General features: G+C 34.9%; 2 protein-coding genes across 2 annotated transcripts; one reads left to right on the top strand and one right to left on the bottom strand.

Annotated features, from left to right (window-relative positions):
- Positions 1-2,661: 2,661 nt before the first annotated feature.
- Positions 2,662-14,036, bottom strand: LOC120629020 (putative uncharacterized protein DDB_G0286901). Its single transcript, XM_039897745.1, has 8 exons — positions 13,978-14,036; positions 12,468-12,537; positions 10,829-10,949; positions 9,399-9,942; positions 8,444-8,526; positions 3,804-3,912; positions 3,207-3,345; positions 2,662-2,827 (listed from the first exon to the last, which is right to left on the bottom strand). Exons 1-8 carry the CDS (start codon positions 14,015-14,017, stop codon positions 2,662-2,664), a joined length of 1,272 nt encoding a protein of 423 aa, XP_039753679.1. The 5' UTR covers positions 14,018-14,036.
- Positions 14,037-14,394: 358 nt separating this feature from the next.
- Positions 14,395-16,456, top strand: LOC120629050 (dynactin subunit 5). Its single transcript, XM_039897793.1, has 4 exons — positions 14,395-14,590; positions 14,679-14,866; positions 15,889-16,000; positions 16,138-16,456. Exons 1-4 carry the CDS (start codon positions 14,543-14,545, stop codon positions 16,336-16,338), a joined length of 549 nt encoding a protein of 182 aa, XP_039753727.1. The 5' UTR covers positions 14,395-14,542; the 3' UTR covers positions 16,339-16,456.
- The last annotated feature ends 689 nt before the right edge of the window (positions 16,457-17,145 follow it).

The raw sequence follows: 17,145 nt of genomic DNA, 5'->3' as shown, positions 1-17,145 counted from the left end.
GCGGGTAAACAGACGCGCTTATTACATTTAAAATTTATTAATATGGTTAATACTCACTTGTCACCAAATTTAAATCAGCCATGAGACAAAATTATTCGCCTCGCTATTATATAGACAACGGAGAATTGTCTCCGCTGCATTCGCTTTTATGAAGGCGATTCCTTCGCAAGAGTCAACTTTTTACGTGCAAGCAAAATGCGCCAATCGCAATTAAAATGAGCAGCAATATGTGTACAGTTCCGTTTATTACAACCGTATACCCGTTTATTTATATCAAAGTGCACCAGAACGTGTTAACGTTCTACGGTTTTGAATGAATCCATACCAATATTATAAAAGCGAACGCGTACGTTTGTTTATTTTTGAAGTAAAACTTCTTTACGCATGCTTGACTTGGGGTTTAAGCTGGTGAATGCGTGACGAGGGCGTTACGAAATGAGATCGGGCGAGGTATCAGCTATAGAAAATAAAGGGATACGTGATTTCAATAACCTAAATTAAACGGGGAGGAAGTTAAGTGCAACAGCTATAAGTTCGTAGCTATCATGATATAAATTCATTCATCATTTTGTAGCATTGATTGTAAAATGTTGACTGACAGAGCATGAGTTTTGTATGGAGATGTCAAGTCGTGAAAATGACTGAGTAATCATCTAACATTCTCATTCAACAATGCATGATGTCCCGATACTGTCACACAAAGTATATAACGTCCAATCCCAGCCCAGATTATTCCTTGATGAAGCTAAGTTAAGGCAGTTTAGTGCTTGATTTGATGAGGCTAATTACTGTAACGAGCCATTAGAGAGTTATTTAATATTTATTTTGTTAAAACAACGCTTTTACAACCATCATTAGAAATCTCGGGTACCGAAGTTATCCGCTTATTAAGGGTTATACTAAACTCTACCCCTTGGATGGATGAATGGATGTTTTTTTTCTTAATGAGATATAAAACTCTCCCCCCCCCCCTCTCCCTCTCTAGTCGCTCCTTCATTGCTAAAGATGGTGGTCTTGGTGTAATTACGATGCGTTCGGTCCCATGCGGACCGAACGCTTCACCCGAGGGAAGACAGAAATTGCTCTTGAGGTCCCTCAGCTGGTCTGCTCATCTGGTTGGTGAACGCTATCTCGGTATCTTGCCCTCGGTGTTTCTCGTAATAAGTTTTTCTAAACTCGGATTCCATGACGCATGGATGTATCCAAAATAAGAGAGCAGGCGTTGGTAGCATCAAAGAAACCGAGTTTTCATCCCTTGTGGTGACAAATCCACAACCTTTGCGAAAGCACCACATCTCGAAGCGTCTATCTTTTCCGACGCCAACTTATCGACTTTATCAGACGCAATCTGTTATAATAAGGTATCAAAATGGTTAACGCAACGATTTTATACTTATACTTATAAACTACTAAAATCTTGTACAGTTAAGCTCATTACATTTGATACAGGTCAAAGACAAAGTTTATGCTATTGCCTGCTTTGGTACGTTAGGGCAAAAGTTTTGAGAGCTCTGTGGACAAGACGGTTCATTAAAGTAAGCACCCTTACACAACTAGGTACGTTAATAAGGAAACTACGTTTCATACATAGGTACGTAAGTTGCTAAATAATTACAATTTAACTAACTACCTTCTTACTTTCTTGAATATTTTGCTTTCTATATCTTTTAACTCAAATTTATGTAGTTATAAAATTTATCAAAAAGGTTTGTTCTGACTATTTAAAAACTTAGTTAGGTATTTCATAAAAAAATCCGCTAACATCTCATACCGCATCATCTCTTACCACTAGGTGAGATTGCAGTCAAGGGGTCAAAAAAAATCGCATTAAAAACAAATCTAAATGTTTTAGAAAATTCAATATCACAAGATTTAAAAACTTTGTATTTTTAGCTTCTCATAATTTATTTAGGTAGTATAATGTTCCATGGGCTATCAATCCACCAACGTAATCCACGTCGTGACTTTTAATAAAGAAGATTATAGCTAAGCTAAGCCGTAAGCCTCTGAAGTCCATCCCAGCAATATTCCGGCTACGTAATATAATAGCATTATTTTCTATACGAAATATGGATTTTTTATGTCATACGAGTTTCTTTTATACAATTGGTTAATTAGGAACACACATGAGTTTTTTTTATTTATTATTCTGAGGATATTTATTTCAAGGCAAGGTTTGATGAAGATGCATCAAACAGGATTTAATTATTAGGCGGATTTCTAGATAGGGTCACGTTCACATTCTAATACATAAATAAAGGGATACATTTTTTGCGATGGGAAAACTTCTTTTCATTCATTACAAAAAAACGAGTGCTACGTCTTAAAAGTCTTATAAACAACGAATATAAAATACTGTAAATCGCGGCGACAAAAAATTTGAGACATTATTTCAATGAATCACAAAATATCAACATCTCCGGAGCTCCCCTGGGAACCGTTTGGTTTCCTGGGATAAAAAGTAGCCTATATTATTTACTCTTTATCAATTTTGGACTCTTATCCTTTCGAATGACACCATGCCAAAAATCAAGTTAACTGATGCCGAGTTAGGACGTAAACTTCACATTTATAATATTAGTTACGATTTACAGGCAGTAATGAAACACGTTTAATTAAATGAAATTTAATAAGGACAAGCACACCAATTAAACACAAAATTTATTTGAGTATTAAGACTTCAACTCCATATTCCTTGCACAGTTTGGCGACATGATGCGCCGCGACCGCAGCGCGACGCGGCAACGTCGCGACATCGTCGCCTGTCGCAGGACGAACATTGTACGCCTGGAAGCGGTTTGTTCCTGGCATCATACGACCTATAACCCTTATAAAGAAAAGAAAATTAATAGAATCAATATCTTTATCTCGTTATTTTGATTTTGATTAAGTAAAATTAACGAGTGCAAAGATAATTCAAATACAAAATAGTGGCACCATACTTCTCGAACGGTTGAACCGATATTGATTTTGTTTTGTTTTGTTTGAAAGGTATATAAAAGTCGCGAGTGTTAGAATAATGTACACTATATTTAAAGTCGGGGGTTTTTAAATTCTTAATTCATATATTATTACTTTCGAAGACAAATATTTTTCAAGACAAAAAAAAAGGAAATTATATTAACTGGTTAGCCATCTGATAGCTAAAGTAAATAACAGTGGTGATAGTGATAGTGTAACAAGTCTAGCGTCTTAATACTATTTACCTGATAGTACAAGGTGGTTTCAGTTCTGGTAACAAGAAATCGATCTCATAGTAAACGACCTGAATAGCTGGGCCGTTTTCATCCCTTACCACCAAATTTTTAGCGCAGGTTTCTCCTGCTCTTACATTCACGCATTTACCTAAACATATAAACATCTTAGTTATACATTAAAAGGTGCGACACTAGTGTTGCTGTTATCCAACGATTATGTGAAAAGGCCCTTAACCGCAATAATATTCAGAGTGCGTTATATTCAGATACTCCGTTAGCATACTTGTTATAACAATACGAATAGCAAACGGTGCGTTTGGAAGTCTCGTGATTTCAAATAAGTATATTTATCGAGCCACAACCACATCGGAACAGTGTAAATTTATCAAGATCTATCACCTCTTCTATGAGACGTATTTGCTCATTGCACAGCTTTGGCACATTATCATAATGATGATGATGAGGACGATGATGATGGTGATGATGATGATGACGATAATTATCATTATCACGTGTCCAGGAAACAATTAAGAAAAAAATGTTTAAGATTAACAAAAGTAAAGGCCAATTTGATTAAAGAACGATTTGATTTTTATGCATTCTTACCGACAATTTCATACAATACCATGACGCCAATGTCTTGAATAGATTTATGCCATTTGAGGATTTTTTCTACCGGCCCAGAAAATATCCTTGTTCCACCTTTTTGCAATTCCTGGTGGGACAAAATACAAATGGAGGTATTGCTGCATTTCTATCCTTTGGAAATACTTTAAGGGATAGTGATTCAATTTTTTTTAAACGCCGAAACCCCTTGACCAAATGCCATATTAATTGATGTTCGTGATATTAGCAATTAAAAGCAACTTTTTAGTAGGTACTTATCGCCCCACTGTTTCAACTCGAAAAAGATCATCTATGTATATCATGAACAAAATTACATTAATCTATCCTGAACTAGACATGAAATATTTGAAAATGATAACCCGATAAATACTTATTACAAATCTCATCGGATTGCGACATTATTTTTAATCTTTCTAGCGATGGATCCGTTCGTCGGAAGCTTATAGTTTTTTAACGACAAAACGACAAAGGCGGATATTGCGCGCGCCACCCGGCTCTCGACTTCCCCATGAACTTTATTTACTGTGACAAAATCGCTCGCTATTACCTACTGAGACGACAAAAGAGAAAAGTGCCGCATTTACTTTTATGATGGCCAATAATATATCTATACCATAACTTATCTAGATAAGTAATATTACATTGTTAAACTACAGAGTTTTTGGCTTCCTAATCTCAGGACCGTATGGTGACGACAGTTCAGAATAGAGTTGTCACCATCCCTCTTCCCGGTATCGCACGTGGCTACTAAAAGAATAGAACGGAAACGGGCAGCAGCGTCCTTAAAGCTACTAGCACCATCTACTGCGATCATCAACGTCTGCCCAGCGTGGTGATTATAGGCAAACCGTCCCGTCGGGAGAGTAATAAATGATGGACGAAGCTGTGGTAACCTAATGGTTAGTGAAAAACCATAATTTGTTACATAAACAGAGGAATGCCATGCAAGGAACACATGCCAAATGACACCCTTCGGACTGGAGCGCAGCTTAGCAGCTTAAATAGGCATGGGGGTAGTAGGGACTTCCCTGGACAAGCTTGGCCACAAAATGCTTTAATAGGTACTACTACTAAAATTTTAAGTGCGGAAGAGTCTATGTAAGATTTGCAGTCAATGATTGCAACTATCTATAATTTCCAAATATTACTGTTTGCCTCTGGAACATCTTTAGTGCTAAAACACATATCTATATATATATAAATGTTATGTTGGTTTGTGTACGCTTCAAAAACTCAAAAAGTTCTGCAATGATCGGGCTGAAATTTTAGCATGATGAAATAATAATACGCATCAAGGATTTTTTTTATCTATTTTTCTCAACCATCCAATCACAATGTGCCACAGCGAAGCGTGGCAGGGTACAACTAGTTGTTTTATAAGAGGATTCGATCGCCTTGATTGATAGTGTAATAATTAAAATATGTTAAATTCAACTTTGGAACTGATTTAGTTTTAAAGACAAAATTAAACCTTACCTTACTTTACTTTATTTATGTTACGAAAACTGACAGAATGTTGAAGATGAAGATAATTAAATGGTTATTACGATGTAAGAATATTAAGTAAGTTAACTTAAGAGCCGGTAAGATAACGTTCTCTTTTGCAGTTGTAAAAGTCCTAACAGACCAGTCTTAGGAGTTCCTGAATTGAAAAGAAAGGGGGACCCCCATTTATGAGACCACAGCGCCACACGGATGCGCTAGAAATGCCGTTACTAAAATCACACAGAAAAGTGCTGCATTTACTTTCATGACGGGATATTTAGTTTTCGTTTTATGAGAGTAGTATAAAGACTTTAAAATTCTTTTATTTCAAAAAATTTTGAAGCTCACCTTAATTTAGATACACGAAGAGTAGCCGAATATTGAAGCTGAAGATCATAAGATGTATTAAGAGCTAGCAATATTAGTGTAAGTTAACTTAGGTATGCCCGATGCCGATAAGATACCTACTTAACCGCAAAAGAAACCGCTCAACCAGAACAGTCCTAGGATTCCATGATTTGGAAGGAGGGGGAATCCCCTTTTATGAGACCACAGCGCCACACGAATGCGCTAGAAATGTCGTTACTAAAATGACAAAGGAGAGTGCAGCATTTACTTTTATGACAGGCAATTTAGTTTTCGTTTTATGAGAGGAGCACCATGATATCCGGGACGGTATTCGGCGTCGACCGTCACACCAACGCGAAAGATTTAATTAAGATCCAAGTCCCGCTTAAAGGCCGCTCACATTTTAATTTAATTTATCGCGCATAAAACTAAATTGAAGCAGTTTTCCATACAACTCCACGCTGCTAATTAGTTTCAATAGAGAAGACTGGCGTATTAATTAAAATTAATTAAATTAATCATAGTGCCTTAAAACTTTGGTACTAATTCGTTACACGGATTTAATACGCTGACGTCAATTTATAGTAAGTACATGTTTTTTTAGTTTTTTTTTTAATTTATTTTTATCGCTTACCTACATATATATAATAAGTACAATCTTAAGCAGGTATAGACGATACAAAAAAAAATCCAGAATATATACTTATATATATATACTTACGACAATACACACATCGCCACCTAGCCCCAAAGTATGCGTAGCTTGTGTTATGGGTACTAAGATGACTGATGAATATTTTTATGAATTATATATACATAAATACTTATAAAATACATATAATAAACACCCAGACACTGAAAAACACTTAATGCTCATCACACAAACATTTTCCAGTTGTGGGAATCGAACCCACGGCCTTGGCCTCAGAAAGCAGGTTCGCTGCCCACTGCGCCAGTCGGCCGTCATTATTATTTATTACTAAAATACTATATGATGTACAATAGATATTATATTGTACATAAAATAGTATTTTAGTAATAAATAATGCAGTTTTGGGATTACTCAAATAAAGTTAATTAACCTCAACAAATGACTGAATAGTAACATATGTCGCCACTTCACCGTTGCCGTATTTATCGCAATTGCCATAGGGTGTTTCTTACCGCACCTATTGTAGTTTTCCATACAAATACATACTTATATTTTATTTTTCCTCTATTTGTTAGCCCTTTACTACAGTGAAATATGGTAGCGGGCTAACCAGTCGTACCGGAACGCTTAATCACTAGGCGGTAGGCCACGATCGAAACCTGCCACCAAACCGGACCAGAGAAAATTCTAAAATTACGAATTACCCCTACCGAAGACCGAACCCGGGACCTTCCACTTCGAAGTGCACAGTTCCCAGCACTGCGTTAGGAAGGTCGTCGAAACACAATATGGAGGTCGGTTTTGTTTATTTCTTTAATCGTGTCATTCCGATGCAAAGCTATGTTTTTTATACCATTATTGTTCCGTGTAACTTTGTAATAAAGTGGGAAAACTGGATTAAACTTTACAGTTGACTTGAAAGATTTGACCTAAATTTACATTGTAAGTGAAAAGTAAAGTATAATAGGAGAAGCTTATACTTACATAACTTTTAGTTACTTTGATATTGATGTATTTATCTGACATTTATAGCTATATTTATTACGATACATTTACGATAGGCCAGCGTTTGACGACAATCATGCCAGTTAGAAAGCAATGATGAGGTCTAGGTTGGAGCACGCTTGCCTAGAAGAAGCCTATTCACCTTAGCCTTGAAGGTACCCAAATTATACGTGGCAGGAAACACTACAAAGATTTCAGGAGTCGAGAATCAGGATTTTTTTTCTTTCTTTCTTCCTCATAAATTGAAAACTTACATCATAAAACTATTTAAAAATCTATTTACTCGTAAGCTTGTGTATATAAAGCCTTGTCATATGATATCCCACATTACACGGCCTTTACTTGCATAGAGACCCTGTTTTTTTGTAATTCGATGGTCGATCCACGCTTCTTCATCTTAGAGTATTTATCCATTGAAACCCTTTATTAGTTCACCACTACGCAGTTAGGAAAAAAAAGGACGAATAGAGAGAAACACAAAAACTGGAGTAGAATACAAAAGGCGGCCTTATCGCTTAGAAGCGATCTCTGCCAGGCAACCTTAGGATTAGGTCAGCAAGAGCGAGAACATAGTAACAATAGTTGGTGTAAAATTATTATAAACAGACATTCAAACAACTACATATGAATACATAAACAAAAAATACACAAATAAAAAAATTATATATATATATATATATATATATATATATAGTACCTACGGAACCCTAAAAACCTACTTAATAGATTTCATTCGTATAGAGATGCTTAAAGAGTCCTTCCGGTCTGAACGGCGTGGTTGCCGGTGTCATTACATGCACGAAGATTTCTTGTAACGCAAGCCGGGCTTTTCGGCTCGTATGGTAGTACCGCTACTACTATAGTAACATGTTCAATCTCAATCAATGCATGGTAGTATTTAAGCCGTATTTAAAAAAAAACATTATTAGCATTCTCCACTCGTTCGCTATATAAACTATAACGCCTCTGTCTGCGCAATTTTCGTAAAAAATGTCTACCACCACACAGACGTCTTAAAACGCGAAAATAAATCCAAAGACATAAGTAAAGGCTAGGTTCCTATAAAATTCTACCTACTTTCTGTATAGGTAAGGCGTACGAAAAGTTAGCGAAATACAATGATACTTACTTTAAGTTTCTCCGCCCGAGTTTTGACTTGGTTCTTTAGTTCGTGTCTCAATAAATCAATTTCCGTTTGTTGCTCGGAAGCCACTGTAATGCAATGAATAAAATTGTTGCCATTCTTGACAAGTGAAAAACGACTAAGACACCGGGAGGTATCTTTCTAGTTCGAGTCCATGTAGGACTGAAGTGTAAGTATTGAAAATGCATCCGTATTTATATTAAAATAGCCTGGTGGGTATTTTGACTCAATATCATGAAACTTTAATTATTTCTTGGAAACTATTTATTAATTTTATAATAATTATAAGCGTACTTGTAAAAATCCTAATCAATTCAATAAAATATCTGGCCAATATGAATGTAAAGTTACCAAAAGTTATTTATTTACCGACTTTATAAAATTACTGTAACACAAGACATGAAAGAATACAGTACAGTTAGCAGATGAATTATTAGAATTAACAAGAAAAATATTTAATTGTGTGATTATAGCTATTTATGCAACTATTACGTAATGACGGTCATAAATTAGTTTCATACAATTTTTCATTCTACGACCCTCTTTACATAGCCGCCCACTGCCCGACTATATGTGTAAGAGTCGTAGCGTCTCCTACAAGAATAAGGCTATACAATTCAAACTTGAAATCTGGCTGATAGTTCCAGAACTTAGCACGTTCTTACAAATAAACAATATTCTCTACTTTTAAAAAAAATTCTAAATTTTTATATCAAATACAAAATTCATTTATTAAAGGTAAGCGTAATTTATAAGCACTTTTGTAACGTCAAGTCTATCTGTTTGTAGTGACTCTACCAACGGTTTGGAAGACAGATTCTACTGAAAAGAAGGCGCAAGAAACTCAGTAGCTGCTCTTTTCCATCATCTTTCGTCTCGTCTGTGTGGGGGATTGAAAATATAAATCACTTTGGGCGAAAATTTGATTAAATGTGCTCACCTTTTGGCTTCGTTTGTAGCATTTGAGCATTTCTTTCAGCGCCTTTGAAATTTTGTTTATTTGTTTCAGCTTTGAATTGTCCAACATTAATTTCCGTTGCTTTAAAACTACGATTATTCTCTTGACCGTTAAAATTTTGTGTATTAACTGCAGCTCGATTGAAATTATTGCTCGCTGTTGCTCCATTAAACATTTGATTATTTGTGTCTAATGTATTATTAAAACTGCGATTATTTGCATTAAAATTCAGATTAGTAGCTTGAGCTCCGTTGAAATTAGCTTTATTTATTTGAGCTCTATTCAAATTATTATTATTAGGATCAGGCCTATTTAAATTTGCATTATTAGATACAGTTTGAGTGTTGCGTTTATTCGTTTCAGCCCCGACAAAATTGCAGTTTTGGTAATCACTACCGAATGTTTGGAAAGCCCTAGTCGGGGGCATATCGCCTCCACGCATAGTCTGTACGTATGTGTTATTATCAAGGTACGCTAAGTACCTGGGATCAATGCCGGATGCCATTTGACTTTGTACTTGAATAACCTGAAAATGTCATAACTTAGTAGTAGATATGTGTCAATTTACTAAATACAACGACTATATCTATCATCTTCGTCCATTTACAGTACTTCCAGTATCCCGAACTAACACTGTCAAATACTTTAGCTGCTAAATACTCCGGGCAAAGGCTTAAGTACGTAAACTTTTACATCTTCATCGTGTACACTGCTAGGCAAAGGTCTATCGTAGGGAGTTCCAAATACCAAGGTCTAGGGCCGTTTAGTTCCAACGGCTCCCTAAGACTCGTGATGTCATCCGTCGATCTCGTCGGGAGTCTACCAACGCTGCATTGACCTGGGCGAGGTCGCCATACCAGCACCTTAGGGACCCAACTTCAGCTTGCCACTCGTTGAGCTATGTGTTACCACTTTTTCATTACCGCGTAATTATGCATATAATTATATTCGTCATAGTGAGGAATATACTCGTTAATTCCTTTTCTTTCTCATTTGTATATCAAGGCTCGTTGGTTAGAGCGCTGAAATGAAGTTGTGTTACAAAAAAAATAAAAATAAACCCAAGAAAATAGTCTGAATCAAATCCATCACGAATCAGACTAATTTTTTAAGTTTTTTTTTTGGTCTTAGGTGTTTTTTTTTATTATTTTGGCACAAACTTTTCTTTAAATGTAATTATACTATATTTTAGATAAGATAGAGTTGAAACAAGAGCACGGGCAGTGTTAACGTGATTTTAAATCGTTAGAATTAGTTAGGGTTGTCATTTTATTGAAGGGTTATTTTTATATTATGTTTTCATACAAACGAACGTATATTTTTGTAATTATAATCTATATGAATCAAGTAATAGTGATGTTTTGTATAGGTAGTGTAGTAAAGTAATTATTTATCTATCGGAATAACCATACGTTTGGCGTTTGAGGCATATGACGTTGCAGATGAGGCGTTAGTAATCTGTGCGTTCCCAAATGCTGTACATTCGCATTTTGTACTTCTCCACCGTACTCTCCAAAGTACATAGTTTCGGGGCTGTAAGTTATTAACGAACTAAAAGTATTATATCAAACTAACTACTTAGTAAATAAAAACACTAAAGATAGGTAAGTATTTAACAAGTAAAAAACCGGCAACAATAATATGGTATGATTATTATGCCATATACTAGTACTATGTACAAATGGTTTAATGTTTAGGCGGCCGATTGGCGCAGTGGGCAGCGACCATGCTTTCTGAGACCAAGGCCGTGGGTTCGATTCCCACAACTGGATTCCCACAACTGGAAAATCTGGTATTTTATAAGTATTTATGTATACAATTATTAATCAGTCATCTTAGAACCCATCATTAGGGCTAGATGGCGATATGTGTATTGTCGTTGTATATATATATATATTTTAATGTTGTTGTTCGTTTTTAATTTCTTTTATTTATTTATTTTTATCTGTATATATTTATGTTAGTATGAGTCTGTATATTATAATGTATCTATTATTCATAAAAATATTCATCAGTCATCATGAATTTCATTCAGTCAGTCATAGTACCCATGACACAAGCTATGCTTACTTTGGGGCTCGATGGCGATGTGTGTATCGTCGTAGGATATTTATTTATTATTTATTAACCTTGAAACCAAGAGAAACAAACAGTACACATAAGAGTAATCCCGTATCTTTATATCACATAAACCAATGAAGTTTATATACTAAGTAATAATTTGCGGCGTGAGAAGTGGAAAACAGTCGCCTATAAACAGAGCTTCAGAGCAACACTATGCAGTACGTGCAAGGAAACTGCCGTAGATGTTAACGGCACCACCATAAAGTAGTTTTTAATCCCCAGCTAAGTTTATGGTGAGCTTTGCACCAAGCATTTTTCCGGGAAAGCACAATACTGCTTATGTCTGCTGCCAAGTAGCATTGCTGTGATGTTTGAAAGGCGTGGTTCGTGTGTGATTACAGGTGTAACATGTTACCTGTTATCACAATCAGACCCAGTAGAGCTGTGTCACAAAAAGCTTCTACCTACTACTGAAAATGTTGTTACTTTTGTCAGTTCCGTTTGAATCTGGACTCTTATACCTACGTACTCGGAAATCATAATGACTGGAACACTTTCTGGCAAATTCACTAAGTGTTCTTACCAGTAGTTCATATTCTGAAAAGCTGTATCAGATCTTTACCTAATTTATATCTGACAAGTGACAACCCTGAAAACATAATCTAGGTAACCAATTTATTAAAATCTACGTCCTAGAATGAAACGTGATCTACCTACTACGTTCGAGTTTAAAACTTTCCTCGTTTTAGGTCTTTTTACATAGTAGATTTTACAACAAGTGCATAAAATAAGCTATATACTACAGACACATGTCATGGGAAATCTCCGCTTGCGGTATATCAACCAATTGAAATGCTCCTTTAAGTTTTTGATTTGACCTCGATCTGACAAATCCTTGCCCGAAGTAACAACGGTAATAAATGAAAGATAATGTCAGGATCTAAATCCTTGGAGGGATTCCAGCGCCGTAATCTTCTGGCTACTTACATAGTAATATTATTTCCTGTACTACTCGTAGTTGCTGAAAACGCTATCATTTGATTTCCCTCGGGGTGCTCTGAAAAACGTTGATTTTACGATACAAATGGTTTCTGGATTAAGTTCAATCCCCGACGACAATGAGTGTTCGAAGTTGGACCGTTTGTCTGTCTGTCCCTATGTTTTATTTTAAGTGAATCACTAGAAAAAAAAACCATCAGCAGTCTTTATTAGTCTAATGCTGAAAAAAAGCCCTCTCCCAAAGGGAGGGTTTTCCCATATTCCAATTCAAATTCAAAAATGTTTTATTCATGTAGACCTTATTGCAGGCACTTATGAAGCGTTCATACATTTCAATGTTACAATACTGTTAGTTATGGTGATTACTGCATTTGTTAACTTAAAACTAAAGCTAGGAGGGTTCCAAACGCGCCCTGGTCTTAGAACAGCCCACAACAAACTTAGCCAGGTTTTTTATTTTGTTATCACCATCTCACAGTTTAGTTAATGTTCAGCTATGAAGAGCAATTCATACACAAGTTTTTTTATCATACATCTAATCCTTAATACCTATTATAATAGGATTTTTCTATAAGCTTACGTTTTATTTAAACTTTGAACTTATTGAGAGACATCACAAGGATTTCATCTGGTAATTTGTTTTAAAAAGATATACAAATACCCTTAATTGAATTACTAATTTTAAGCAGCCTAGTACTATGTAGTATATGGTAGTACATAGTAGCACAGAGGACGCTACTCTGCTCGTTCTCTGTCGCCTCGACACCCACGGGAAGTGGATATTTCACGTTCACTTTTAGGCACATTTCTTTACAATAGAGAAAGACGATACAACGTAGGGAATGATAATAGATACCTGTATAAAAATCACGCGTGCACAGCACGTTGTCGGCGTCAGACGCTGTGCTATTTATTTTAATTAAATACATATTATTTACCTAGTAGCTACTTTTTACTTCTACACATGCATGCTGCATGTTCAAATTACGATTTAAACTATCAATTTTGAGCAGGTGTTTAGGTAATAATCGATACCTCCTACTTAAAATACTGACCTCTATTATACTTTTGTATTAGGTAATAGAGGTCAGTGACTTGAAATAAAAATGAACAACGCAACGCAACTTGCTTATCTTTAATGGGTGAGTTATTATCGTCTTCGGTTCTTAGGTTAGAATAAAAAAGGTTAAAATATCCGCTACGTACACAATTTGAGTTAAATCAATTTGATTTTTTCGGATTTGTATGATAAATGCACAGGTGGTTTCAAAATTATTGCCAAACCCGAAGAAACAACGGAAAAATATAATCTTTTGTTACAACAGGTATAGGTAATATTATTATGTACCGACCAATATAATTAAAATGAATGATTTGTTGGAACTTTAATATGTAATTATTGCATAACATTGATTTTAAAGGCATGGTTTTTAGTTACAATAAGCTACAACTAAGGCTCACAAAAAGCTAAGAATAAGAATCAAAATATCATCTTTACCTCTTCCAGTCCTTTGTTCCCTGATAACATAGCGATCCATTATCTAAAACAAACAAAATTACGTTGACTGTTTCGAGTAAAGTTGGCGGCAAAGTAAAACTTAAAATTGCCGCCTTTGCTAGTTTATTTTTAAAATCAACTTCAACTTCTAGCAAAGGATATTGTCATTCATCCGAATTCTTTTAAGGTAAAATGTACACTATACCTCATTTTTTTTCAGTAGCATTAATTGATTTTTAGTCACTTAGTAGATACTAGGAAAGTTAAGAAGAATTTAAAAAACTGCAATCCATCAAGCCTTTAATAAAATCAATATGTATAGGATCTATGGTTAAAATATTATCATCTGTAGATCTAAGAACTAAACAAAGAGAAACTAACAAACGAAGTTTTCTGTCTGTTGTCCGTTGTCACCAACCACCAAGGTAGTCAATTGTCAATGTACTCTGTGGTTTTCATTTCTGACATCATTGTTACTTTCAAAAATACGAAATATTTACCTTACCTTAATTCGAATTATTCACCCTATAAAGATAAATACGTACATAAAATAATAATTTAAATAATGGAACTCCAAGATACTTATTATAATAAATTGGAATACGTAGAAACTGTAAGTAAACAAAGTTGTTACAACGTCGCGCATTATTTCTATGTTTTATTGTGGACTAAGTGATGGATAATTGTTATTAATTATACAGGCATCTGGCAACAAAGTAAGCAGGCAAACAGTTCTATGCGGATCCCAAAACATAGTGTTACATGGTAAAGTCATAGTCCAGAGCGATGCAATCATAAGAGGAGACTTGGCAAATGTTAAGACTGGTAGATTTTGTATAATAAGCAAAGGGTCTGTTATCAGACCACCATTTAAGAAGTTTAGCAAAGGGTAAGTTGTTTTATTGATTGCCATGTTTATTCATACTAACTGAAAAATACTATACTTTATTGTTCTTGATGATACTGCATTAAAATTGATTTAACTCTGTTGTGTCAACAGCAGGCGGCTAATTACTGTTAACAGGTATAATAAAGATATAGAAAGTAGAAAAACAAAATTATCCTTTAAAAGTTCTTAAATAACTGAATCCAAAACTAATGTACCATAGTCAAGTCAAAACTATTTTACACTATTTAACACCTTTTCCACCTCATCATCATCATCATCATGTCAACCAATCGACGTCCACTGCTGGACATAGGTCTTTTGTAGGGAGTTTCACAATACACAGTCCTGGGCCGCTTGCCTCCAGCAGCTCCCAGCGACTTGTCTGCTGTCATCCGTCCACCTCGTTGGGGCCAACCTACACTGCGTTTACCGGTGTGGGGTCGACATTCCAGCACCTTAAGACCCCAACGTCAATCTTTTCCACCTGGTAGAAACTAATGTTGCAGCCCAAGATAGTAGCAGACCGACCAGTTTGTGATGACCAGACCAACCAATTATATTAAAAACAGAAGCCACAGGCACAACCTTCCACAAAACTTAATTAGACATTTAGAAAGCACTTTTGATGCTTGCTAGAAGAAATGGTGATAACTATATATATTTCTTTAACCTAAAATCCTTGGTGCAACTCACCATAAACTTAGCTGGGTATTCCTACTAGGTGACTAAGATATCTTGTACATTTAATTCAATAGTTTATTCTAAAATATTAAAACCCTTTCTTTAAATAATTTTCCAATTTTATATAGCTTTTTAAAATACTGTATATATCCTATATACATAAAAGAATGAGTAGCGGCCATGTTTTGGGTTACACTTTTTCCATCGCTTACTTGGCACATTTCTTTAAATCTCCTGCAATGAGACTATTACAATACACACTATTTAACTAAATATTTGTTTATACTAGACTATATAATAATAATATTGTTTTGTTAATTGATTATTTTGCTTGTTTTCAGAGTGGCTTTCTTTCCTTTACAAATGGGTGATCATGTATTTGTTGGGGAAAATACAGTTGTCAATGCTGCTGTTGTTGGCTCATATGTATATATTGGGAAAAATGTTGTTATAGTAAGTGTGCTCAAATATCAATTTCAGTACAGATTTGTTCTTGTATATTCTCTTGGTTTATTACTCAAAAGTCAGTATCAGCTTCTTCCAAGAATAATAATATAACACTTGAACATATTATGTTTTTTAAATTTCAGGGTAGAAGATGTGTGTTGAAAGACTGTTGCATGATCGAAGATAACTCAGTGCTGCCAGCTGAAACAGTGGTACCATCATTTGCAAGATATTCTGGCAACCCAGCTAGGCTTATCACCACACTGCCTGAAGCAATGCCTGACCTTATGACAGAGTTTACAAAAAGTTATTATCAACATTTTTTACCTACAACAGTTAATTAAAAAGATGTTGAACAAATTCATAAATTATTTATTGATATTATTAATTAAGTAAATCATAAGATTATATTTATCAACCTACATTAAGGCTTATCTAATATTTTAGTTGTTTTAACTAATATTAAACATACTTAAATAACAAGCTAGCTTTTTTCAGTTAAAAGTACCTAATTTCTGAATTTAATTTTGTTTGAGATTGTATGTGATAACCACTAGAATTAGGGTTGTGACATTGTCGCTGGGACATTGGGTGAGCATAAGGTTGGCCAGGAATTTAGCCTCAAGGCTTGATAATAATGGGGCACATCAATCTAATGATGAGTTAGTGTGGCTTCAGATATTTGGGTTTGTTTTCCCTCTATATTATTACAAGTCGAGGACCATGATTAAGGCTAGAATCAAGTTCTATAAATTTCACTTATACCAATTTTCAGATATATCAATTATTATGACTTTAGTTAACAAAACCTTTTACAATAATTAATTACCTAGTACTGGTGCTGAATTACTAAACTAAACTAACAAGTGCAAAAGTAGTGCCATCCTTTTTTACAACCTTCCTTATTCTATTATTCATTGCTCCTAGGTTCCCTACCTCAGGTACAGACGAGGACAACATTTTATTTAGATTTGTCAATTTAGTTCAGGTTGAGCACAATCTCAGATGCAGTATTGTAATTTGTAAATTCTGTACCTTAGAATGGTAGGTATTCTCTTTATATTCCACTGACCTGTATGAAGTATAATAGAGTTCAGTATGATGTTCTCTTCATATAAACCATATATGTTAAAAATATGGTATATACTTTG

This window comes from Pararge aegeria, chromosome 13 (assembly GCF_905163445.1).
Source record: "Pararge aegeria chromosome 13, ilParAegt1.1, whole genome shotgun sequence".
Classification (NCBI taxonomy): domain Eukaryota; kingdom Metazoa; phylum Arthropoda; class Insecta; order Lepidoptera; family Nymphalidae; genus Pararge; species Pararge aegeria.
Note: the sequence above shows the minus strand (reverse complement) of the source record. Positions and strands in the feature narration are given on the sequence as shown.